The sequence below is a fragment of the Vidua chalybeata genome, chromosome 11, assembly GCF_026979565.1.
Source record: "Vidua chalybeata isolate OUT-0048 chromosome 11, bVidCha1 merged haplotype, whole genome shotgun sequence".
NCBI classification, from domain to species: domain Eukaryota; kingdom Metazoa; phylum Chordata; class Aves; order Passeriformes; family Viduidae; genus Vidua; species Vidua chalybeata.
This window is the reverse complement of record NC_071540.1, coordinates 21,410,586-21,437,193: the sequence shown is the minus strand read 5'-3', so window position 1 is coordinate 21,437,193 and position 26,608 is coordinate 21,410,586. Positions and strand designations below refer to the sequence as shown.

Here is a 26,608-nt window from a genome sequence, read left to right as displayed (position 1 = left end):
TAATAAGCTGATATCAGCTAAGATGGAATTCCTGCACAATAAGCATGAAAAGCTGACTTATTAAATGCTGTTTCTTTGTCTGTTTTGTATGATGAACATGGGACAAGAGATTGGTTCAAAAGAGCGAAATGCCATCAATTCTTCTTTCTTTGCAGAGATTTCTTAAGTTCAAATTAAGGATCTCAACTCTTTTTATGACTGTCTGCCAAGATTTACAAGCTCAGAGCTAAGTACATCTACAAATATGTAGCTGATGTTTATCTTATCAATTAATATTTTTTTGCTATAGGAACATATACCATTGAACACAACACCACACTTTTAAAAGAGCTTTATGAGGTAATCTTGGAAGTGACAAACCTGTGTATCTGTCTCCTACAACAGGCAAGCTATTAGAAACTGGAATGAATAAATAATAGATTGCACTGAACAATACTGACTTCCAATACAGTACACCTGACATACTGTGTACCCTTCAGCATAGAATCCAAGAATATGAGAGATTTGACTGGATCTCCAACTATGTTGCCCAACTTTCCCTTGATTACCCCTCAACTCCTATTTTTCTGCTACTAAAGCCTTATGCTTGCTAGGAAACAGCTTTTCCAGCATGTGACCCATGGCTCAGGAATGTTAAATGCTTGGGTGCCACTCATAAAAATAACATATCAAGTAGTCTACACCTAGACTTCCCAAGGAAAAAAACAAACACTCAAACTTTACTATTTGGTTGCTGAATGGATTGAGGCTTTTTTGTGTCCACACTGAACTACCTACCTGCACATCAGAATTCAGGAAGAACAGTAACGAAGTAGAGGGATAATTTGTGTTGTATGAAAACAAGTAAGCCACAGTTGTACAGGCTGCTCAATGCTCTCTGGGGTACAGTGCTGTGGTTTATCCTCCTGAAAAAGCTGAATACTCTATCGTACCATACTTACCCTTCTGGAGATGAGATCTGCTTTTTTTCTTTTCATCTTATACTTCATCAAGAAATAATACTGCAGGGTTTCAAAATGCTAATTTGAAAAACTCTTAATCTTCTTTCTTGTCCACATAAATCAAACTGATTTGCTCTTTGAAGTCATCAAACACAATACCTTTGGTTTTGTTTCATTTCTATAATAGCCATGTACAAAAGGAATATTGGTGGCAATATCTATTCAAGCCCAATCCTCTACAAATGTACCTCTAGTGCCATAGAACCATTCCTATCTGAAAACCAATCACATGACTAGCCTATTCTATTGCACCAGCTAGGTTTGCTGGTCAGTGGCTGCAGGACAAAAGCCTTCCCAGAAAGTCTTCTGATTTCTGGAAGCTGTCTGTAAAACATCACAAGTTGTTCAAACCTCACTATCTGGCAAGAGAGTTTTGAGTTTACAGAAAGATCTACAACCAAAAAGTCACAGGAGGCAATGTCTGGCCACTCTGCAGAGGAAGCAGAGCTCAGGATTAGGTGTTTCAGTCATGAAGACACGGTGGAAAGGGTGTCTGACTGCCTTCTGGCACTTTACTGTGTGCTGGACCTGGACCGAGGAACACCAGGGCAGAGCCACGTATGTGACTAACAACACTCAAAGGGTCTGTAAATAAAGTCAGGAGCAAACCAGCCTATTGCCTATGGACCATGCTCATACTGAGAAAGGGAACAGTTCCCTGAGTGCTCTTGGAGACATTCTGGAGACCTGGAGGAATGGATTACTGGATTGATTAAGTTCTCATCAAGAGCCACGTGATTCACTAAGAACCCTGGATAGGCCAGCAAAAGGAAAATCAAAACCTGTACATGGAATGGCAGTTTCCATATGGAATTTCTTCACTAACTTGGTCAAGTCTGACAGATTCCAGAAGTAACAGTTAAAGTGCAGTAGCAAAATACACTTTCAAGAGAAAGCAAAGTGGTGTGAAACCCAAACTGGCATCAGCTCTCACTAGAACTGCACAAACTCATCCTGTACCCAAGCACAATGAGCTCTGAACACTGGCACATGCGAGAACACGCAGCTGTCACAGCAGCTGTGATCTGGCACAAACAGCCCATCACATCCTCAGCAGTATCACACATCAGGGATTGAATACTTCCTCTGCTCACAGAAGCTCTCTGGAGCAGGGGTGCAAAAGCTTAAGGAGAAAGAAAAGACAAAAAGAAGGAGCAACAGTTTCAGTTTCAATTTCATTCCTGTTGCAACTGTAGCTCTCCATAAGTAAGGGTCAAGTTTTCAAATCTTGGAAGCTTAAATTTTTGTTGTGTGCAGTATCCAGAGCAAAGAAGGTATCTGTGCAATTCTTGTCTAACCCTTCCCTCTGCAGGAAGATATAATTTCTGGATATGAAGGGATACAAGCATAAAGCAAGATTCTGGCTAGGAGAAAACTAAAGATCCTTGAGGTACATTGTGGAGAAGAAAAAGTTCTTACAGAAACTGACTTGAATTCAGAAACTGAATTGAAAAGGAAACAGAATGATCACAAGGACATTGCTGAATATTTAGACTGAATACATAAAACAGCTTCTGCTATTCTTCCATACAGCTTTCAGTCTTCCAAGTCAGGTGCCAAACCAATGTCTGCCATGCTCTGGAAAGAAAGTCACCTGCTGATATTAAAAGGGCAAAGAATTCAAAAGCTGTCTGGGTGAGGCACATAGTTATGGTAAGATGTGATCAGATATTTAACAAAGTAATTTGTATAGTGAACATCTTATTAAAGTAATTGGTAATGTTTGTTTGAGGAAGGAATTATCTCAACAGGGCAGTCTGTCATCTTTCCATGGACATGCAAGTAGATACCACTCAGGCCTGCTTCCTGCTACTAACACAGGTGTTACTGAAGCAATACTGGTAACTCCCACTTCCCTACCAAGAACAACTCCAGTGGGAAGTATTTCAAGGATCTCTTCTATGACAAACACACTCTGAAAATTACAAGGAACAGGCACATCATAACCAAGAACTCTTCACAAAACTTATGACAAATCTTGGCCAAGTCCTAGACATATCAAGAAGCAAAAGGAGTGGGAAGTAATAATTTACAGCTCAGTACTTGCTTCCAAAAGGCTGGCAGCAGATCCAATTTGCTAATTCAGTGCAAAATCTGCCACAAATCAAAGACAGGTACAGCTAGCTAGTATGAGAAAAGAGAGGTTGAAAAGAATTCAAATGTAAAAGCCACTTCAAAAGCTAAATAAAGTCAAAAATGTCTTTCTCTGAACACATCTAGAAACTTTACCTAAGCTTTTTCTTGATCTTTACAAATGGCTCGGCTCTTCCTTAAAAACGCTGGAAAAATCTGCTCGCTATTAGGGTCCAAAACATGCCAACTTCCTTACAAATTTTTCATGCAACAAACAGAGGTTTTCAGCTGCCTCAGTGGCAGTGTTCAAGTGTCCATCTGTTCTCATACAGCGTTTCTAACTAATCCATCCCTAATTCCTGTAACCCTGACCAGGGTAAGGCAAATGGTTCTAAATAACCTTTTCCAACAGTCAGTTTTAAACATGTCCTGTTCTCTCTGCATCTCCCACCACTAGTGTTCCCACCCCATTAAAGAGCAAATATACATCACAGTTTTAAGATTTGGACACATGCGACCTGTAACCTTAACTTTATTATCAAAAATCCAGCTACTAGCTCTGCTCAAAATGCACTGTATCCACTGCTTAAGTAAGGAGACCGCAGCACTTACTTGTCCCTGAGAACAGGAGTGGCAATTTTATAACTGAATCTTAAGTCCAGAAGAATCAGTGGAAAGTTTAAATCCTACCAAACTGAATGGGAGCTTCTAAACCTAGACCAGTCCATAACACACTCACAGCACAAAATTCACACACATTAAACCCTGAGCCATCTATTTTCAGCCTAAATTGACTTCTGGCAAAAAACATAGCATCTGATGCTTAAGCCTTCTTTATATAACCCTTGCTACAATTTCTGTCTGCCTTTAATTATTTAGCTGACAACTCTTCTCAGCAAAAAAAAATTACTCACATGTAAATATGAAATGACATAATTGAGAAAGCATCTTACTTCTTTTGCAGACTCAAAGTAACTGTTTACAGCCTCTTAAATAGATCAGGTTGTCCAGATGCTAAAATCCCCATAACACAGAACATAATAAAGAAATATATGAACAGGTGCCTCTACTCAGAAAATGAGGACATATTTCTGGCTGGAGCAATAGTCAAACCCTCCCTGTTAAAACACGTAACTGCAAGGTGTGCAACCTCTATTTCACCACTATCTAATTTTTACGAAGTGCATGACTCAAGGCTGTACCTGACTGCTAGCTACTACCTCTACCTGGTCCCTACCCACCCTGCCAACAGGCATAGGGACACGGTGAACAGAGCCTCGCAAACCTATAGAAAACATTTTGCAGTCAGGTTTATACTTTCTTGGCCCTCACCTGACCAGGTCTCCATGAAGCTGCAAAAAGAGGTTTTTCCTCCCTTCTCCGTCACAGATCTCCGAGGCTTGGGTGTCCACTGTGCAGAGGACCAGGTGCAAGTCCGATGGAGCCGCAGCTGCTGAGTCTCTTCCATAAACATACACGCAGCCTCGTCCGACGTCCCCTTTCAGCCAGGTCCTCTCACGGGAACCAACCCGACTGCTGCTCTGGCAGCTCCTGCTCCCGGTGCGCTTCGCGTTCCTCTGCAAGTCAGCCCAGACCCGAGCGTCAGCACCGCCTGCGGCCGCGGCCGCCCTCCGACCCGGCCCGCTCCGCACAAGCAGCAGCCACAGGCATAGGAAAGACCAAGGTCGCAGCGGGCAAGTGTCCCCGGCGTCCCGCAGCCGACTCCCCCCCCGCACCCCACCGAGTCGCCCGGAGCGGCGGAGGCCTCGGTCCCCTCCTCACCTTCAGCACCCGGATACCGCCGCGGGATCCGGCCCGGCACCCTCGTGGGCCGCCCGGCGCCGCCGCCTCGTCCTCCTCGGGCTCCTGCGGCTCCCTGGGCCCCGGCCCGGCACCCGGCCCGGCCTCCCCCATCACCGGCCAGACCGACGCCCCGGGCCTCCGCGGCCCCGCCCCGGAAGCGCGCGGCCCGTCCGGCGCAGGCCCCGCCCCGGGCGGCGGCGGGAGCGGCGGGCCGCGCTGCCCCGCCGGAGTCGCTGCAGGCCGGGCGCCGCGAGCTCCGCGCCCGTGTCCCCGTCTTCCACCAGCGAGAGGTGCCGAGTGCGAGCCCCTCGCCAGCCGGGCGGGGAAAAGGCAAAGCTCACGCGAACGCTGCAAACGCACCTGTCACCGCTCGCCCTCCACATAGCTGCACGTCTGTGACCATCGGCGCCTCGCAGCTGGAGGTGCGCTGCTCAACAGCCGAACAGCACCACGCTCCTGCTGCCCTGCAGGTCCATCACGTAAGCTCTGCCAGTCTTAACTAGTGGCTGCTACTAATAATGTCATTAACTACTAGTGACGTCATCATCACCAATGACATCATCATGACACAGTTTGCAAGAATTTGAGTATGTTTTAGGGCAGCCACTGCTTCTGCCTCAACAGAATCAAGAACATTAAAAAAAAGCCTCCCACCTTCCCCAGAGTGAAATTACACGTTCGAAAAGACATGAAAGGTCATCTAGTGAAATGTGACCGTGACTAGAAAACACAAAGCAGGCACATGTAGGGACAGAGATATGGTGACAATCCTTGTCCAAAAGTCACATGGAATACGAAAGGAGTCTTTTAACGAGCTCCCAGAGCAGGCTCCGAACACATTCCTTGTGTTCAGATCCTACCACACCTTTCTAGCACTTGGACAAGCATTGCTGCTCTTAAGTAACATGCTCTCCCTGAGGATGGTATTCCACAGGACCTGCTCAAGTGTTTTGCAACTCATTGTTTTGACACTCATCTTGGTCTCCAAAATTTCCTGTAAAGTTTTTTGCATAACTTGGCTGTGTTATTTTATATCATCTGACATTGCCATGGCCAAACATTAAGAATCAAATCATTCTATCCCACTGTGTTGGTAGAAAGCAACAAGGCAATTTTAAATGATTGAATATTGACTCATTTTATTAGTCACTTCATAATTTGTTTCAACCAAAAGACAATACACACAGCAGAAGTCTAATGCATCCCATGTAAATGTTTACATCTGTTAAGCTCCTCACTCACCTATGACTCAGCATTTAATTAAATTTTTCACATCTCAAAAATAGGTCTCCAGAATTTCGAGTGCCAACAGGTGCCCTGCCACAAATGGCATGTTTTCCACTTTAAATTTGGTGGGTTTGTATTTTAGTAGTTTTTTGTTTGCCTTTTTTTTCTTTATACTGTCAAAGAGGTGGGATGGGGCTCTGTGTAAAATTTAAATTACAACATCACGAAAGAAAAAGGAATATACAGGAGCAGAGTGAAAGTTAAAAGGGAAGCAGTCCAGCAGCTCCTTCCCTCACAGCCTCCAAGTAGAAAATGAACACATAAAAGTGCACCAGTGTGACTGCTGCCGTGGCTCATAGCTAGTACCAGCCTTAGGCAAGGCACTGGTACCTTTCCCAGCTGCTTCAGTATCTTCTGAGTTATAGATCCAAGGTCCTGTAAAGACAGTCCCCTCACTGCTATTGCTTCATTAAGTTGTTCAAGGCCGTATTTTGTGCCATCAAGACCTGGACAAAGTCGACTTTAAGGACCTTTCCATGTCTCCCCCCCCCTTCAGGCCCATTATGGCCACTATTGTTTCTGTGGTTTTTTTTGACTCAAAATACATTCACTTGGAAAAACAGACATCCGGTGTCTCCCAGTTCCAAAGCCTCCTGTGCAGATACTAGTAAGATTAGCCATGAGGTCCACATCTTGCTGCCTTTATATCCCCCTTACACTGAAGCAAGGAAAACGTTGACCAGACCTGTAAGAACTGTTGCATTCAACCGGCAGGAAGAGGACTCAGTATATGCTTGGAGTGCCTCAGATGTGCGAGTACTCTCCAGAGGAAAACCACAGCAGCACAGGGCTCGAATAGCACATGGGGGTCAAGGAGCAAGCAGCATTATGTGGTATTGCAGAGAGGGGAAGTGTGAAGCCTGGCCTTCCTTCATGTGTAATGTCAGCATCCATCCCTTAGTGAGGAGGGGAGAGCTCCAAGGACAACTGGAATGTTTGGCTGCTACAAAGGAGAACTTCATAGAAGGGATGGCTTCCTGCAAAACGTATTTTGTGTACACGCATCACCTCCTCCAGCTCGACTCAAATACAGGACGAAATGTCCATTTCCCCACAGACACAGTGCAAGGGTGGCTGAAGGAGCCAAGAACACAGAAAGAATTCACCCCGCAAGCTTACCAGAGACGGACAGCTGCTCTAGGGGACAGAAAACAAGCATGACAAGAGGGACAACATACACTGTTCCCAACTCTGCTGCAACAAACTGACCAGGCGAGAGACCATTTTCTTCTTCCTTCCCATCTAATTTCCTGTACCAGTGCTCTTTCCCAGCAAAACCAAAGGGAGAGCGAGGCATGCTGGCTTTCAGTACGAGTGATCATGTACAACTCTGTGAAGAGAATGGTAGAGCTTATGAGGAGTTCAGGAACCAAGGCAAAGACTTCCCATTAGCTTTTTATCTGGGACACTCTCAGAGCTCACTGGGGTATGGATTTAACATGCTCAGTCTTCAACATTGAGTTTGAGCTAGTGGGGCAATGAATAACCACAACTGCAGTGAAAACGATTAAGCTAAATGCTCAGCACCAGAAATGGACCCTGATTCAGCCATTTCCTGCAAAACTGCCTGTTTCATGATGCTTCCAACTAAGCACAGGATATATCTCTCCACTGATAGCCAAGGCATGACCCTACCACAACCCAAAGTTAATTTTAAGGAAATCATACACTGTTCCTCTAGATTTTATAACCCTACACGGATGCCAGTTTCAGAAGAAAAAAGCCCTTTGCTAAGAGCCGAAGGCCCAAACCAGTTCAATCAGTAAGGTAGCAAAAATACCCTTCAAGAGAAGATAAATTTACTCCACTACACATGGACCAGCACTTAAATTTATGTCAGTCCTACAGTATATTGCTTAATGCAGTTAAGACCAGGCAGGACTGAACAACCCTCAGTGACCTCCTGCTCTCAGTTCAAGGGCAGAATAGGTCTTCAGATTTCCCTAAGTACACTGCGAATCACTCTTGCAATATTTTTGGCAAGTTCTGGAGCCCAGTGTTAGCTCTTCTGTAGACACAAGAAGCTATGTCTAAGCTTGCGCTCAGAGCACTCAATGACTTGGAAAGCCCTAGAACAGAACTGAAGCAGAAGTGCCCAACCTTCAGCTTACCAGCACACTCAAAAATGAAGACCTAAGATATATCCTAAAGAGCACTGAACATCTGAAGTTTGTCACACTGTTCTTTTGTCTGTCTTACACATCACCTCCTAGAGACTGCCCAGAACTGCACCACCTCCCAGGAGTTCCTGCAGGGACATCCTTGAACACAGCTTTCTGTGAGCTCAGAGGGGTACCAACCAGACCTTGCATCTTTGGATCCAAATACTCAAACAACTGGCTTCCGTTCAAAACACAGCTTAGTTACTTTCAGTCTGAACATGAACTGGCACATTAATTCTGAAAGGGGAGTAAGGATCAACTAAGTAAAAAAAAAAAATGGGAAAAGGTCTCTTTAAACTGCATGGTCTTTATTTCAGTGCCAATATTACAGATACAACACAAATATCCCAGTCAGAAGTAACTCAAATGGAACCCAGGGGGTCTACAACAGGCTCTGGAAATAAAATTGGGGAGAAGTTCTGGAATAACCAGGAAGAGCAACTTCGCAGCATAGTCTCTGATGAGTCTCCCAGCAGGAGCAAAAGCCCTTGCCCAAAAACTGATCTACAAAATGGAATGTGTCTTTTCTACCCATAAACCACAATTAACAGGTTGAAAGACACTGAAACCGTATGTGGTAGAAAACCAGCTGCTCCTTTTATCTCTACATCTCTCATAACTCACTTCACTTTCTGGGGAAGCTACAGAAGACTCTGAATCTGCATGGCTGTGCCTACTGATGGAAGGAAAGAAAAATCAGATGTAAGGGCTTCATTTCCAAGTACAGCACCAAAGCAATTTTACCAACTCTTACCCGCACCTCTTCTCCTGCACTGTGTTCCAGGTTTGCAGATGAACTCCAAAGGCCTCACTTGCTCTTGGTATGCAGCACATAACTAAGAAGTGCGTGTATACAATAATGCACTGAGTAGGTCATAAGGAGCCTCCAGCCCCTTAAGACCCAGGGGATACAAGACAGAGGAAGGGCAGCCTGGCATTCCCCAAGACCCCATCTGAGTCCAAGATGAAAATGCCTGAAGGAATCCAGGTAGAAATGAATGACAACACACCTTACCCACCCCAGGGAAAAAAAAAAGACAGCAGAAAGAAGGAGCAACTGCTCACTTGCTGCAGAGAGAAGAAAGTTTCCCTGCTAGAAATTCCAGACTTCTCTTCCAACCAGGCTGTGTTCCTTTTTGAGGGGGAAGGAGGGTAGGGAAGGGGAGAAGGGAATGCTTCAGGCTGTGAATGCATGTGTGAGGGAGTGCACAGTAGCCTCCACAAGCCACCAGCCTCATCAGCAGAGGAGAGGAGATTAATCTTAACAGATATGCTTCAAAGTCAGCAATCACTTCAGGAAAATTCCTCCTCATCAGCAGGTCTCTTTTGTTCCCCATGCCCATGGTGCAGTTTGGGGGATTGCCAAGGATCACAACCTTCTTCCCAGAGTTCTTTTGATTGGGTGGGATGAGAATAAGAATGGTGCCAGAGCCTCATTGCCAAGACTGAGGGGGGAAGTTGTTGACTTCTGCTAGATCCTGCATTGCTGAGCCCTTGTGATTATATGTCAACTTGATCCGCATACGTAGTTGTTGCTACAAGAGAAAAGGGGGAAATAAACACAAACAAAACAAATTCAGATCTTCATTAAAGGTCAGAGACTCCCACCTCATTCAGTTCCCCTCCCCCACCCCACGAATACTCAACACAGACTTTTCCTGACTGCAAGAGCTTGCTGGGAGTATGTGCAGGGTGAGCTATGACACTGCAGATAAACGCTCCACCTGGTGGGACATTCACTGGTCACTGCAGTTCTCCACCCAGGTACAAGCTCTTAGAAAAGTTACAGCACAGCTTCTACCCATGTTTATGACTGCATTGGCCCTGCTCTTGCAAGCACTGAAGTCCTTAAATACAAAATTAACTGCCTTCAAATTCCAGTTAACAACAGAAGAAAGCAGGTGGCAGATCTGTACTGTGCTGCACTGCACTTGGGCTTGCAGGGAGAGATGGGCCATCCACTCAATGCAGCAGTCTGGCAACTTCAAGTACTGCACAGCTCAGCAGCACTGTGAAGGAAATAGCCTATGAAAGACTGGAAACAGATCTCCAAGAACATTCCCTTCTGCTGTAACTAAATGATGTAATAGCTCAGAGGTCTCTTTACACCATCATTTGGCTGTCACCCAGATACTAGGTGGCCCTTAAAAACAGCTAGAGTACAGCATACTCCAGTCAGGCTCCCTATTCTCTCTCTTAAAAAATCTAAAAATAAAAAGCCAAAAGATTACTATTTCTGTCTCTTTTCTCCATACCTACAGGCAAATACACAAAAGGGATAGCAGAGGGAAAAAAAAGGAAGACAATGACTGCATCAACGAGGCTTAGGATAAAGAAGTTATGCTTTATGGCTAATAGATCAACATCATCACTGTCACTTTTTGGTTTATTTGGCATTTTGGAAAGCTAGCCATTAGTTTCAATACAGCATGATGGCTTTATTTTGCACCTCTGTTCTCTGAAGTGTTCCTAGGAGTTGTGGCATTCCTACAAGAAAGCATGCCACTAACCCTAGGTGTGTTTCACCTTGCAGGTCCCATTCTGGCACATTACAGGAAAACACCTAAATCCTCCAAAGTTCAGAAAATAACTTTCAAGGTGATCTTTGAAAGGTGCTCTACAGCATCACAGAGAAACTGGTATCAGATGTATGTAAGACACAAATAATTAGTCTTGTGGCTTAATATAGGCAGAGGTGAGCAGACTACATGGAAATAAAGGGAGATGCATGGAAACCACAAAAACTATGCACTAGAAGACTGACATTCAGTGAAACTTGAGCTGAAATTTGTGAATTGTTTTGTCACTTGCACATCAATCTAGCAGAAACACTTTACATCTAGAGCAGTACATCAGTTTTAACCTATGAAAAGCTTCAGATGTTTTAAATTCCTAGAGTCATTTAGGATCATAAGGCTGTTTCAACGGAAGAAGTATGATCTCAATTTTATTTTTCTTTCTGATACCATCTGAACACTTGCAAACCCTCTTAAGGAGGAAATGTGGGCCACATCCCTCCCTCCCCTCAAGTACGTTGTGTCCCAGTCTTGAAGCCTGTCTCTGAAGGCTGTAAAACAAATGGAATTACATCACATCTAAAGATTTTTTCCATCAACTATTTAAAACTACACTCATTACATTAAAAACAAATGAGACCACTTAACAGACAATTTTAAGAATATGGATCAAGCTGCTTTTTTGTGTAAAAATATTTCAATAACACCGCTGCAGATAGCAAGAACACATGCTGAATATCTTTATGTGTCAAGATGCTTGCCTTCTGAACATCACTGTTACAACCCACAGAAACACTAGGTTAAACTCCTCTGGCCATTTGAAAACTTAACAACCACTGCGATACAAGATGTGAATGACTTCAAGGTAGCAAAGCTATTAAACTGTTTTAGCAGTATAACCAAACAGAAGACCAAACCTGTGTCCAGAACCTTGTGTGTTTTTCATCACTTTTTCCTAACTCTAACCGAAGTGACTGCCATGAAAAAAACATATCATTCACTACCATAACTCCCTACTTCTCATCAGAGATGAACCCCTGACAGGCATTAAATGAATGATTACAAGACAGTATCTTCAACAATTCTTCTTGGAATCACTCACCTTCTGTGGATTCAGGACTTTAATGACCTGTGTGATGGTCCCAGAATTAAATGCAGGGATGACACTGCTGCTGGGAGACAGAAGCTGCAGCTGGAATGTCTGAAAACAGGGCAAAAAGAAAACAATATGATGCGTGATCAAGTAAGAAGTGACTTCTTTGCACTGAAAGAAAGCAAGGAAAATTAAAAGCTTGGTTTCTGGCCTTGAATAATCAGTTCTTGAATTCCCTATCTTGTTGTTCCCTAAGAACAACACAATCACTGGCCCACCTGCTTTCTATGCAAGTAGGATCCAGGTAACACAAACAGGAGGTGAGGGCTTACTGCAGTGTACCAAGATCAGCAGCAATGCTTGCTTCCATGTGTTGCACTCAGAGGAACAGTCAGCAGACCTGTAACTTCAAGAGGACTGTTCTTTCCCTGATTCCTTCCTATGATAGGTATAAAACCTACCTGAATCCAAGTTAGAGGAATACTAGTTCCTAGAAGTGAATATACTTTCCCAAGTTTGGAGAGCATTCCAGTCACATGCTGCTTCAATAGTCTGCTCTGCTATAAACTAGGCAATATCTGTCACTCACATTTTGTGCTGCAGTTGAGTGCAAGGGGAAACAATTCACTTCCTTAAATGATGAATGCCATTAATCGCCATATTGTGACTCATTTAAATTTTTATAAGCAACTAATAGCTTCAAAATATTCTTTCATGTATTCATAGCTCCAAAGAACACAGTATATTTCTTAGAAATTAAGAATAAAGGGTATGATTAGTGTTTCCAAAATACTGGCTTTGACCCAAATATTTTTTTTTTGCCTGAGGTTTAGCCATTTTTCTAGAAAGTGGTGATTTCAAAATGCGATTTTGTCAAAGCAGAAGTGGTCCAATTTGATTGGAATCTGTGTTCTATTGCATTTACAACATGTACTTTCAGACTGGAAAGAGATGACCTAACAGCACACTAAGAGAAACCTGGAATAGTTCTCAGCCTTGTTTACCTTGCAAGTTTCTATCTACATGAAAGCACTAATTAGGAAGTGTTTGCAACTGGTCCTCCAGCTTCTCACTGTAGCTGCCCTAAGTGGCTCTACCTTTGGTACTGCAGCTTGGAAAACAAAATCTGTCATATCCAGCTCTGTGCTGTTGGAGGCCTGTATCGTGATTACAGTGACACTAGGGTTGGTGTTCGACCTCTCAAAGGTGAAGTCAATCTTCAGCCCATTCTTGTTGTATGCAGTAATGGAGGGGATTCCTGTAGGAAACAAAAAAGCAGCAGACCTACAGAATCTGGAGATCATTCTCAACATCCTAGAATGCACTTACTTTACCCCAGACTCTTCTGAAAATTAAACACACCCCCTTGTGCTCCAGTATCTATGGCACACTTTCAAATTGCCTTTTTTTTTTTTAAACTATTTTGTGTTTTCTCTTCTAGTTAGGTGTTGGGGCACTTCAGGCAAAGGATTTACAATGTCCCTAACCTGCAGCAATATCATTGAAGAGAGGCTGAGATGTAAGTCCATCGAGCAGGAACGGAGGCTGTGCTATCTGGGGTGCAGGGGCAAATACTGGAGAACCTACAAGAAACGTTGAAGGATTAATACTTTGCTGTCAGGAAATGAAGAGTAATTACTCCTTTGCCAAAGACTGACTGCTGCATTTTGTATTTCTTTACATAAAGCTCTATAAATCACCTGTGTTGCCATTCTCCCCTTCTTTGCGTTCAAGAACTGGCTCTTCTTGCACTAGCAAGTATTCAAATGGAATTAATTCCTCACATCCCACAGTCCTCTCTGCAAAGGCTCACAGCATTCCCAGAATGTGTGAAAATGCTCGTTTCACCAGCTAATCATGTAGAATCAACCTGTGACTTCATTCCCTGCCTCCCACCTGTATGCTAATATGGATCTTGGTAAGAGTAAGTGTAAAAACTAGGACTTAAAAGACAATGAAGAAGTAGCCCACCCTCATCCCATCCCAGGGATGAGAATGTAGACTTCTAAGAAATGCAGCCTGCTCACCTGTTAGGTTGAGGTCTCCCAGGAGGTCAAGCAGCTCCCCACCAGCAGAGGCTGGCTCCCTTGTAGGTGCAGTGGGAATTACAGGTGTTATATCACTTCCCCCCAACAAGTCCAATAAATCATTTGCCTAATGAGAGAGTGGATGTAATACTTACATATATTCAACGTTCTGCTACTTTTCCTTGCAAATGCAGTGTGTTCTATTTGTTCTCAAACTGAAGACCACCAGAGCTGATGGCCATTTAGAGGGGTTCTTAGTTTCACTGCGATCCCATGCCCCACAAGAAATCTAGTTTCCATGCTTGAGGGACTCAAGAGATAGGGAAGGACTGGGTTCATGCACACTAAGTTTGGAGAATCACAAAATATTCTGAGTTGGAAGGGACCCACAAGAATCACTGAGTCCAACTCTAAAGTGAATGGCCCATAAGGGGATCAAACACACAACCTTGGCATTATTAGCACCATAACCAACTGATACAATCCCACCCTGCTCCTGAGCCTACAATGACCTGTCCCACACACCTGTTCTGGACATTAGAGCCATCAGAGCAGAGCAATGATACAATCATCAGCAGTCAGAAACAGCAAAGAAGCAGAGAGAGCGAGGGAGATGGTCTCAGCTTGCTGTTGGCACAGGCTGGAACGTGGTCTGACAGACAGTGGAAATTTATCCTGGGTCAGTTTCTGTTACCTGGTTAGCAGGCTGCAATCCAGAGGGTGGAGGTTTGGTTTCCAGTACTGCTGTCTCTGTCTCTCCATTGGTCTGTACAATCTCAGCAGGGCCATTTGTGGTGACTTTCTCCATTACTGGCATTCTCTCAAGCAGTGCTGGCCTGAAAGAAGCTGACATAGTTACACTGTGCCATCTTCCTGGATCCCAATCCAAATACTTAGACATTCAAGAGCTCATATATACGGGAGAACCTGCCTTTTCCCTTGAGCTCCAACACAGGGGAACTGCAAGACTGCATGAAGTTTGATGTGGTCAGAAACAATCCCTGGCATCCTGTGCCAGTGGAAATACACTAGCTGATAGCTAAAAGACAAACAAGCCCTCCTGTCTCCTGCTTCCCCCCAGCACCTGACAAGCTCAGGCTCAAAGCAGGACAAATGCTTTGGCAGAGAGAATCTCTGATCACAGAACAAGAACACAGGATACATTAAGTCCTTAAAACACTCACTAACCCTGTAGAAGGGGAGGGATTCTAGTTCCTCTGTAACCTTAACAAAAATCAAAGTTCTCACAGCACTGTCATCCACAGGAGATCAGAGCAGATAATGATCCTGTGCAAATACCAAATCTCTATCAGCACTTACCTCATGTGATCATATTTCTTGAAAAGTGCATTATATTCCACAGCTCTCTGCTGTAGCTCCACATCGATGCTGCTGCCATAGATGGAAACTACCTTCTTAATGCGACTGTTGGGAGCAAGGGAAAACAAACACACCATGGAATTAGCAGCAATAAGCAAGGGATTAGCATGTGTCATCCTGAGTTTCTGTTCCAAAAGGAGTCCCACAACTCATGTAAAACAGCAGTATCCATCTAACATCCATGTATGAACTGTCCCTTCACAAAAGCACCAGCAGGTGATTAATACACCACCTTAGGGTATAGCATAAAAAAGCTCAACTACCCGCACTGAGAAGTGTCCAACAGGAAACAAGGCTATTTTTCTCTCCATCATCCAAAAAAGGAATCAGAAAGAACAGTCCACTGAAACGAAGAAGTTTTCAAGAAACAGCAACATGGATTAAGTCCCCATACAGCAGAGGGCATCCCTAGAGAAAACAGTACCCACAGCAGACATCTTCCATCCTGTGAGCAAAGGAGGACTGTAAAAGCCAACAAGTAACATGATGACTCTTGTAAATCACAAAAGCAGAACTTGTTCAAGGAACACTCCTACTGAAAACAACTGATGTCAGTATATTTGCAACAAAGCCATGTGCAGTATAACACGAATGGGAACTCACTTGACAGTGCAGGTGAACCTTGTGGAAAGCTTCATGATGGCAGTGAGAGCATAGCCTCGTGTCACAGATGCAGACATATTAGATATCAGGACGCTTTCTAAAATATCAAGAACTTCATCCTCTGTTACCTGAAAAGGTACAGTGAGGTTAGGCTAAGACAGAGAGGAGCTTACAGCAAGCCTTCCAAATCATACTGTAAAAACCTGTCTCTTGCCTAATGGCCATGTCACACTCCTATGCAACTCTGAGCCCGTAACATTATGTTCAGAGTGTGAGAGACATGCATCCAAGTGGAGATCTTATGGTATGAGTTTTAAAATACAGTTCCTATTTCACACATTGAAAAGTGGGTTTATCACTGAAATACACTAAGACCCTAGCAGATTTCTTCCAAATCAGCTGGCACTGAAGCCACACCATTCTGCCAGTTGTGGCAACACTCCACACATCCAGTATTTACACAGTCCGTGCCTGCAGCAGGGGAAGGAAATTCCTGTCTAGGGTCCATTACCATCATGGACATCTGTGCTAGGCAACTGCTGAAAGCACTCCCTTCACCTAGCCAGCATCAAGTGGGTCCATCCTCAGCCAAATGTCCAGTTGCAGTTCTTTCCCAAGGTATACCTGTATTGGTTCCTCCTCTTCACACTGACCGGACACCAGAAGATCTCCATACTCTCCTATGCACCAGGAGGCAACTTGTACCAGGGGTTGCTGTTGGAAGAAAAACAAGAGAAGGCTCAGAGATAAATGGCTGCCTGCGTGATAAATTAAATCATCCGCATTTCCAGGAGCAAGCTTGGCCTTCCACAGCAGAAGAAAGAGGAGTATCTCATTCAATCAAGAATTCCGTAAGAGAATTGGAGAAACTAAAAAGAACATTAACTTCCCTATAGAAGACATGCCTGCTCAGCAGTCTCTCCCTTGGAGCCAGACAAGGTGATGTTGGCTTTCCCTGAGAGGCTTAGTAAACATGCATAATTACTGCAGTGTAACAAAGACACTGAAGCCAGCCGCATTTGGTTTTACCTGGGAGTAATCTCCAAGGATGGCTTTGTAGAGTCTCTGCACAGTGTAGGCATGCATCTCCACACTGTTAGTTATTAACTGGATCAGATTGGGAACAGCATCATCACGAACGTAACTTCCTGCCTGCAAGAACAATTGTTAGGTTTTACTGTGGACCTTCTTAAGTAACATTCAGCAGCTGTGATACCCTTCACAAAACCACCTGATGCCTCTGGAAATAAAAAATCAACCCTTTCATCCATGAGCCCTTTATGGTTGACTTTGAGCAACCTCAGGGGGGCAGAAGTACGGGACAGCACATTAACCAACAAATAAAACTATACTCAGAGAAATCCATGCTACAAATACCCGGAAACTGCAAGAGGATAGAGTGCAGAAATGAATACAACCCTATGAGTGGTTTATCTATCGGACAAGAAAAGGCAATTACTTTACTGGAGAAAGTAATCTGAGAGCAATTCTCACAGCCAATCTTCCAACAGAAATTCTCACTTTAGACGAATCTACTTCTCTCTGTTTCAAGGTGACAATCCCAGCCAGACTTTTTGATGAATTTCTCGAATTTGAACACTCATACTGATAAATCTCTTCCCATTTCTTTGCCTGACATAACACACTGCCTACCCAAGTTACCAAGGTCTCTTCCCTTGGTTGCCAAAGCACTGCTCCAGTTCCACCTCAGCTGTGATATTTATAGATAAATTCAAGTAGATAAAGAGTAATAATTAAACCCAAAGAAGGTGAATTGGAAGGCTGTTGACACAGTTTCATTAACAAGTTTTGATAAACTCGGAGTAATTCTAAGAAACTCCTTCACTCCCCTTCTGTTTGCAAGTCACTTCAAGCTGCATTCACTCTCCTCTGAAAGAACTGTATATTGGAATCAGACAATACAAGAGTTGCCCTTAGAAGCTAGAGTGATTACTGCAGTAGAAACACTGTTACACACTGTTACTCTTGTGTGTTTCTGAAATAGTACAGTTCTTCTAAAAAATCACTCACTGATCCAACGCAGCCAGTCAGAAATATCTAAACTCAGTAAATGTGAGTCCTAAGTACACTTCCTCTATGTATTTTAGCATTTGTTAATCTGCCAGTCTTTAGAACCATCTCCAACTTGATGGTAACTTCCTTCAGAATTAAGAAAAATTTATGTAACCACACACAAGAGAGGCAATTTCACTTACCGTTGTTAAGACTCTCATAATTGTGTCTATGTGCCAGCGCTTGGAAGGAGCATATCTGACAAAATTAAGAAAACAAGTTAGAGCAATAACTGCCAGTCTTCAATACAAGCAAGAAACCCAGCATCATCAGAACCCCCCCTTTCAGTTACTTCCTGGACCACTGCTTCATGAGGAAGGACACCAATACTGAGGGAGGGCTACAACTGACAAATCACACATAAATCAGTGAACAGAGAAGAATCGAATCAACATTCTCTCTTGGGAGCAAGCAGGGAGAGAAGCAACAAGGTGTTCACAATCCCGAGGATGTACCAAAAATTATTAGCAAGTAAAACAATTCCATACTTTTCAGCTGCAAGAAATATTCCAGATGCACAGTCTGCCTTGAACTCTGGTTCACAAGAATCTAGGAAATACAGTAACTCCTTCATCATTCCACGGACATTGTTCCCATTAACAAGAGCGAAACTCAGTTCCATTGCACGCCTAGGGCAAGAGACAGAAACCAATCAAGTAACTTCATCTAGTGAAGGAAGTAAAAAAACCCAAAATCCAGCTACAAAAATGCATTTAGCTTTTAATTAAGAAGAGATCAATACGTACTAATCCTGTGAGAACAGCCCTCCACATTTAATGTTCAGTATTTTTTTGTTCATAGGCAGACAAACATCCAGGCTCCAAAAAAATTAAGGGGGAGTGGGGCTACGGGGTGCTCTAGAAGCATCTATCCAAATGTTAAAGATAGCTTAAGGCTAGCAATATATTTCAGCAGCCACAGTCCATCAGGATTAAAGTCTGACTGTCCAAGTGTAATTGAATGCTGGTCATTTCTGACACACAACTGTAACAATTAAAGCATGCCACAACATATTTTCTCCACCTTCAGGGATCCAGAACAGACCTGTTTCCAATTCCATATACTAGAGATTCAAACACAGTAGAGATTTAAAATAATAATTGAGAAGCTTTACTGTATCAGTTGGATAAACTACATAAGATTTCTAGAACCTAAAGTTACCCTGGTATTGTTCATTCCTCCTCACCACAGACATGCTGACACCACAACTAGTCAGAGTAATAGCTCCTTGCTATTCCTTTTTATGCACATTGAGAGCTCAGAGGCTACTCCCAGGCCCTTCTACTTGAAGCTTCTGTAGTTGATTTTAGCACAGGTCTCTCATTCTTCTGCCTTTTTTTTTTTTTTTTTTTTTGAATGAAGACTATAACTTCAGATGTGATTGATTTCTGCATAACTTTGCAACAGCTGTATTCAAATGCATTAAAACAGGTTCGCTAAATAACCGTGAGTGAATTTTAATATGGTATTGGGCACACACTATTTGTTCTCAAGAATCTGAGAACATCTAGACAGCACTACTTCTCCACATTTTCCTAGTTATTATCATAATAAGGATTTTTACAGAATGGTGAGTTGTAAATGTGTTACTTTGCTTTTTACCCAGCTAGTACCCGGGGACAGAAAAAATACAGATATTCAGAATTAGGTTGAAAATACCAAAGTAAATTGCTACCTTTTAACATTAAAATCTGTGTTTAGCTGATGACCTATACCACCATTAGAACTGTTTCCATCCTTCCAACTAGTTCCCAACTCTCTTACACCTGTCCCTACTGGGTTACAAGTTTTCCATGTTTATGTTTAAAATTTCCGTCACTTTATAGCAGATATATCAATACTGCAGCTGTGCGGGAATACTATGTTGTCTTCATACCAGGCATTTATCTCAGCACATATCGCTTACCTTCAGTCATATTACATATTTCATTTCTGTCAAAAAGCTCTTAATCATGTAGTTTAATCAAATCAAGCAGAAAAAAAGATTTTAATTAAATGGCAAAGCCATCCTGAATTACACTACATGGACCAAAGATGAACTGCACCAGTTACAAGATGATGAGCAGAGGCCATGCTTCAGATAACCAAAAGCAGATATCATGTTTTTCCCTCAAGTCCTTGAAGCTTGCTGCCTGGGGACTCTGACATATATCCAGTCAATATAATGCTTCAATGAAGAAAGTGCATTGTCAGCAGCACGAGTGTCAGCATGGCAACATTGTGCTCTGCTGATGGATCACTCAAAGGCTTCATCCTCCAACAGCACTCAGACATGAAGCTCAGTTGCTTGTAGCATACCTGTGTTTTCCTAGCAGGTGCCAATAAAATGTTTTTGTTGCCTTCTACCCAAAATCTAGATAAGGCTCTGATGTTCCACAACCAAGCCCCGTGCTGGCTCTGGCACCAAACAGTGGCAGCAATGGCAGCTTGACTTGTTCAGCATTTAAGATACTAATTTGTGGTTTGGGTAGATTGCAACTGTAAAAAGATATTACATGATACCCAGTACATAGCAGTTAAAAGTAAATTTCAGAAGCAACACCAATCCAATTTCTTTCCTATTTTACACATATTAGACTGAGCAGATTCAAAGATGGGCCTAAGTTTGAAGAATGACTATCAGAATGAGGATCTATCAGATCTATCAGAACGCCATATCTAACCAGTTTGAGTAGATGGAAAAGAAGATGTTGAACAGTTTTGAAGGTATATTCACGTGATGAGTGCTCAGTGGAATTCTAGACTGTAGCAGAGAAATGCAACAGGAAAAATGCTGCTGTCCCCAACACTGCATGCTGTATACCGCACTGAGCCCAGACCTTTCTTTGCAACACAGTTACAGAAAGAATAATGAGGAGGAGGAGAGTTCTGAAAGAAAGAACAAGGAATCAAGAGGCTGAAAGACTCAGTTTAGAAGAGCAGCCTTCCACATACACTGGGCAAAGTGAGACCAAATAGTTCAAGAATTTGCATGAGTGACAGAAATAGGAGGGAGTTACTATCATGAGTAAAAGGAACATAACTGAAGTAATGAGAATAAACTGGAAGAAATTAAGACAGAGTACAAGACAAAAAGTATTTCTCTCGTGAGAAGTAAGGTTGCAAGCTTTCCCAATACCCAGAGAAGCAGCAACACACCGCTATTTAAATGACAAATGAACACCAAGAATGATAAAAGGACGTGGTTTGTACACAAATTGTTTGAGCAATCAAGTTAAGTCTGAATTCTACTACTCCCTAATACATCTAAGAATACATTATTTGGATGACTTAACACTGCTCCAAGACAACATAACACTGCCCATTCATCTGCGAAAGAAAACAAACGTGGAGCACATCAGAGTAGCTTTGATCATAATCATAGTGCACAGAGGCCTTCCATCTTGCTGAGAGCACACAAATCTAATCTCCACTGATATTGCATTCTAGAAAAATTCAGGCACACAGAATTTATTTTTTCCCCATGAAATGTAACAGCAGCTTTCCAAAGAAGATGGAAGTACATCTTCATTATCTTGTTTGAATTATGGACCCATATTATACCTTCATAGTAGTCTCACTTACAGTTCCCCAGGATTATTGTCATTTTCCCCTGTGCTCTGCTCACTTTCCACAGACTGTCAACCTCAAGAGTCTATTTCATTGATAATCTGATTACCTTTTAATGGAGACATCCAGATCCTTCAGGCAGTCCACAATGGTGCTTCGGTGCCGCTGTACTGCATTATGGTCTGTCTGCACAGTTTTCAACAACGACGTCAAAGCTACATATCTGCAAACAGGACATAAGGTCATCAGTAGCTGACAGTAGCCATTTAATTTCTATGCACAGACACTGTCCCCTTGCCCCACACTTAGCCATATTTTGCAACAGAATAAGATTCTCTTGCACTCAGTAATGAATGGAAATCCTGTAGGGACTTCCTGACCTATATTCACAGGTGAGCTACCACACTAAATTGTAACATGCCTAACAACACTGCTGTCCAGACAAGCAAGCACCTGTCCCAAGCACCTCTGCAGATCTTACATTCAAACTAGCATCAGTAAAAATTCCAGGGCTAGAGTCAGAAACCCGTATCATGATTTGCTATCCAACTGCTTAGAGATGGTATTCAATCCTAACAGATTCAGCAATTCCACATCCTGATTAATAGTGACCAGAGCAGAACTAAACTCCTTTGTTGCCACCAGTACACAATCAGAAAAATCAGTCTTTGCCTGATTTGTCAGATTTCCAATGCCAACTCTGATTTGAATACCACTACGGACCACTTGGGACAAGACAGGAAAAAATGTGGACCTGATTAAGAAATCACATGTTGAGAAATAGATCATACATTCCAACTTATCAACTAAGAAGGGCAGGGCCACAGACAAGATTTGCGTAGAAGAAAGAACGCACCAAGAAAGAAGCAAGCTCAACAGCCACACTAGCCCCAAGAGCAGGGGTTAGCATGGTCTCCTGGAAAGCTTTACTTCAGCGTCATCTTTGTGCAATTGCTTCTCACGCATTTTAAATTGGGTGTTGTCAAAACACACTTTGTACAACTTACCTAATATTTTTGTCGTTGTTCAATAAGAAACGGCCTAGGATGTTAATGGCTAAGACCTGCAGAAAGAGTTAGGGAAGATCAATGATCTAAAAGGGCTGCTGGTTATCATTATTTCATGATGACTTCAAAGGCAACATGTCAAAACTAGCATTGCGGTTCTTAGCCAAAAAGAGCTCTAGAAGCTGCCTAAGCAGAGGAAATGTTAAGAGATGCATCACAGGCTCTTGCACTCAGGACACACACTCTGCAGGAAATTTTGCCTTTTAATTTTTGTTATTTTAAAAAACCCAAACACCCTCTCTCCCCCAAAACAAGCACTCTTTCTGCAAAGGTTACAGACTTATCTAGAGTCAGATGCAGAGCTGTGTTATGGTGAAACAACCCTGCTTCATGTCCTCCACACAAATTACTCTAATACACTCCTAGGAAAAAAACAAAGGCAATAGCAAAGGCTACTTACTCTCAGTCCACTCTCAGATTTTATATCCATAATAGTCAGCACAGTTTCATAGAGAATGGCATTTCCCACATTTTTACTTGTTTCTGTATTAGTGGCAACCTGGAGATAGGAAACAAAATAACTTCAACGCATTCAAAGCGGATCCCCTTTGTGCTGCTCTGCAGAACAGGTAGTGAAAGTAATCAACCCCTACAAAACAGCATCACACTTGTGAACATGCATCTCTTTCAATAAAACTTCACTCAGCATGGCAAGCAGCTGTATCCTCACTAGTGCTGCAGAACCTAAATTATTAAGAAACTAAGAGAAAGTTTAAACCAATCATCAACCTTGCAGACCTTACCTGTGCAAGTATATCATTCATTGCTTCACTAGAATCATCATCATTTCTCCCTAAAATTCTTAGTAACCGCAGGATTCGTACCTATTTTATAAAACAAAGCAAAGAAAAGCTTGGATGGCAGTGTTTGACATGGGGTCGTAGTGGCAAAAAAGCAAAAGCAGCTGCTGATTTCTACTCTTAAGCAAAATGCTTGTGCCAGGTAAGAACTTTATCAACAAAAACAGGCTTCTGCTGTGCTTATTTTCTTCCCACTAGCAAGAACTGCTCCGAGTTTCCTCTCTACCAGGCACATCCTTCTAAAAATTAATACGCACTGCTTCTCTCTCTTGTCACATAACGTGATAAAGCACGACAACTGCTGGTTAAACTAAGGCAGGTGTCTTTCACTAGGGCAGATGAACAGCATTTGCACAATTAGCTCAAAGGAAAACCAAAAAAGCCCTAAAATCAACACAGGTGTGGCAGTAACCACCTCATCACACTAAAGGCTCAAAACACAGTCCTAGAATCAAAGCTATCAGTCACTGTTTGCATCAGTTCTTACCTGCAAAAAGGGGTCACTGATCCCAGACACATCATGCTCTGGTGAATATCCAGACATGATAAGGTTCTTCAGAATACGAACTAATTGGGGAACAAGCTGCGAAGAAGAGAGTTGCCTTGTTAGGGTACTGTTGTTTCCCTGACCCCAGCTTTGAAGCACAGGTCCAAGAACAAATCTTGTATTTGAAAGCAAGTCAGTCTCTGGATTCTTCTGCAAAGTTCAACCTGGACACCTAGAGCTGACGCTGTATGAATACCTACAGCTTGGCTAAGACACAACTAGAAACAGTTAAGCTGGGACTAGAGCACCATATGGTGTCTTCAAAGTGGTAAATCTACATTTGTGGTATAGTGTAAGAAGAAAACCAGCCTAGTTTCCCTGTCATCTCCTTTTCTTCCTACCTTTGCTCTTCAGGAGCTACAAACTCCTCTGCAAACATGCATTTCATAAAACACACAAAATTAGCCCTGAACTTCCTGTATCTGCCTTAAAGAGGAAACCAAAGGGTGCTGCAACATCTTCCCTCCAGACACAGTAACAGACAAGTGGAGCATTCCTGGAATCCTTACTCATGTTTGCTTTGCCTTCCAACATGCATGAATTATCAGGACTGAGGACAGAATAAAGGGAAACATTACAGCCATGGAGACTGGTTGAGGGCCACCACCCCCCGGCCAGCATCTTCTGGAATACAAATTACACCCATGAAGACTATCAGCACTGCAGCTGGACTGGGTAGCTCTTTGCAGTACAGAAAGCCTTTACAGCCTCCTACAGGCAGTTAACTAACTGTCTGTCCTGCTCCCTTCTGAGAATCACCCAAAGTTGCCCTATGATACAGACAAAACACAAAGCCCAGTTTGTGGTAAGAGGAAAGCAGCCCCAGGCTACAACTTGCACAGGCACCAAAAAAAAAAAAAAAAAAAAAAAAAAAAAAAAAAAAAAAAAAAAAAAAAAAAAAAAAAAAAAAAAAATCTGTAAAGTATTCCTCAAATGAGGAAAGCAGGCTGATGTTTGCAGAAGACCAAAACTGAGATTCAGGCTGCCGTGGATGTAGAGGTTTAGTGACAAGTCCAGCACACAAAGAGCATTAGACAAGTACAGATGATCTAAGCATGTGGCATCAATCACAACTGTGTCATTCAGAGGCACTGCTTCACAAAGGACAAACATCTACAGATTCAAGGCAAACATGCATCATCTAGAAAAATTAACTCTTACCTTTTCATTCTAACTCAGCAGGTTTCCAAACAGACAAAAGGGACAAAACAGACGAAGCAAGCATTAGGGATAGGTCAATGTTATACCATTCACAGCATAACAACTACAAGAAATAGCTAGAAGACTGTACCTAGTAACAAAATTTTGTGCACTCAGCTCTTCTCTCTTTTCCCACAACTATCACATTAACCAAGCAAATAGTAGCAGGGATGGTACCTGCAAAATGAACCTCATCTGACTTTTTTTCCTGCTTTGACATTTACAATCCAGGCAAAGGAAGATGCATGCCAAAAAGCTAAGATGCACCAAAGAATGTGTAGTTTTAAATCCCTAATGATATAGACAAGTCAAGGAGGAAAAGTAAATGGGCATGCAAATAAACAAACATCTTTAAGACTTTTCAGAGGAGCAAATGGCTTGCTCTGTTCTACCAGCTTTGTTCAATTTCTCCTTCTTTGATCAAGAATTTAAAATGACAATCAAGGCAATTTTCAGATGCTCTTCTATCGGTAGTCTTTCACATGGCAATAATACAGCAAATTATAGCAAACAACAGAAGGAAGCCAGGAGGGTGATGGGAAGCAAACATTCCTAACCAGAGGAGGAAGAGTGACATTGACTCTCAAACCCTTAAATTAAAATGGAAAATTGTGTAGCATAGTATGCATCAGGCATGAGGTATCTATACAACTAGAATTTAGGTCGGTGTTTTTGAACTGAGTGCATATAACTGTGTGGCTGTACTTAAGGCATTCAGGTGTTGGTATAAGCTTCAGTTTTTCATCTTACTCTCTACGTTTACTTCATTTGTGATTCCAGTGTCACTATGCAATTAGATAGAAGGAGTGAGGAAAAACCTAAGGGACCATCAAAGACAACTTTAAATCTAACTCTAGGATGAGTTTTATACTGCACAATCTTAAGACTGATTGTTTGTAACTTAACCACTTACTGAAGGGGATTAGGTCTAGATACACATGAAATTCCCACATTTAATGATTTAAAAAAAAAATTAGCAAACAGACAGTATCATTAAATTCTTCACCCAAACAACTGTAAGGACTTTACTAGAAGGCCATGAATATTAACTTTGCAATATTACCAGTTCACACTTACCTTTCTAAAGTGTGCAAGCATGTCTGGGCTTCTCTCACACATCTCCGTGAGGAGGACAACTGATGTGTGAAGAACACCTAAAGGTGAGGGAGGGGGAAAAGAAAAATATATCTCCATTTAACATCATTCCACTTGCTCCAGACATTTGATAAACATCACAAGAAAAAACAGGAAATCATTAAAAAAAATTCTTGAATTCAACATATTGTATTTAGCACTACAGATATTTGAGCTTGCAGCTGTGTCCAAGGGAAAGCAGATAGCAATGTGCTCCTGCTCAATGTGCAATTAAAGGCCAAGGCAGGAGATAAATTGGATTTGGTCTGCAGAAACTCGTATACTAAACATAC

At 42.4% G+C, this 26,608-nt stretch overlaps 2 protein-coding genes, 1 long non-coding RNA gene and 1 other non-coding gene across 11 annotated transcripts in view; 1 reads left to right on the top strand and 3 right to left on the bottom strand.

The window, feature by feature from the left end:
* The window catches only part of PHLPP2 (PH domain and leucine rich repeat protein phosphatase 2), a 35,397-nt gene extending 30,386 nt beyond the window's left edge, over positions 1-5,011 (bottom strand). For 3 of the 4 annotated variants that reach the window (XM_053952501.1, XM_053952503.1, XM_053952504.1), the window contains exons 1-2: positions 4,857-5,011; positions 4,407-4,651 (exon numbers count right to left, since the gene is read on the bottom strand). In XM_053952501.1, the coding sequence (XP_053808476.1) occupies positions 4,407-4,651; positions 4,857-4,988 (377 nt within the window). In that variant the 5' untranslated portion in view covers positions 4,989-5,011. Of the gene's footprint in view, positions 1-4,406; positions 4,652-4,856 lie in introns of those variants that run through there. The other variant, XM_053952502.1, reaches the window with a different exon arrangement.
* A 132-nt stretch (positions 5,012-5,143) lies between these two features.
* On the top strand, positions 5,144-13,634 carry LOC128793417 (uncharacterized). The gene is made up of 2 exons (XR_008432802.1): positions 5,144-5,356; positions 13,377-13,634. It is a non-coding gene; the product is annotated as an uncharacterized LOC128793417 (long non-coding RNA).
* AP1G1 (adaptor related protein complex 1 subunit gamma 1) overlaps positions 8,614-26,608 on the bottom strand; it is a 35,897-nt gene continuing 17,902 nt past the window's right edge. For 3 of the 5 annotated variants that reach the window (XM_053952507.1, XM_053952506.1, XM_053952508.1), the window contains exons 6-23: positions 26,259-26,335; positions 23,922-24,017; positions 23,378-23,458; positions 23,035-23,133; positions 22,575-22,630; positions 21,677-21,790; positions 18,507-18,647; positions 18,162-18,216; positions 16,975-17,097; positions 16,570-16,659; positions 15,946-16,073; positions 15,283-15,387; positions 14,657-14,798; positions 13,963-14,089; positions 13,423-13,518; positions 13,033-13,193; positions 11,945-12,043; positions 8,614-9,861 (exon numbers count right to left, since the gene is read on the bottom strand). In XM_053952507.1, the coding sequence (XP_053808482.1) occupies positions 9,760-9,861; positions 11,945-12,043; positions 13,033-13,193; positions 13,423-13,518; positions 13,963-14,089; positions 14,657-14,798; positions 15,283-15,387; positions 15,946-16,073; positions 16,570-16,659; positions 16,975-17,097; positions 18,162-18,216; positions 18,507-18,647; positions 21,677-21,790; positions 22,575-22,630; positions 23,035-23,133; positions 23,378-23,458; positions 23,922-24,017; positions 26,259-26,335 (1,892 nt within the window). In that variant the 3' untranslated portion in view covers positions 8,614-9,759. Of the gene's footprint in view, positions 9,862-11,944; positions 12,044-13,032; positions 13,194-13,422; positions 13,519-13,962; positions 14,090-14,656; positions 14,799-15,282; positions 15,388-15,945; positions 16,074-16,569; positions 16,660-16,974; positions 17,098-18,161; positions 18,217-18,506; positions 18,648-21,676; positions 21,791-22,574; positions 22,631-23,034; positions 23,134-23,377; positions 23,459-23,921; positions 24,018-26,258; positions 26,336-26,608 lie in introns of those variants that run through there. The other 2 variants (XM_053952510.1, XM_053952511.1) reach the window with 2 other exon arrangements.
* Positions 20,199-20,285, bottom strand: LOC128793877 (small nucleolar RNA SNORD71). Its single transcript, XR_008432927.1, has one exon. It is a non-coding gene; the product is annotated as a small nucleolar RNA SNORD71 (small nucleolar RNA).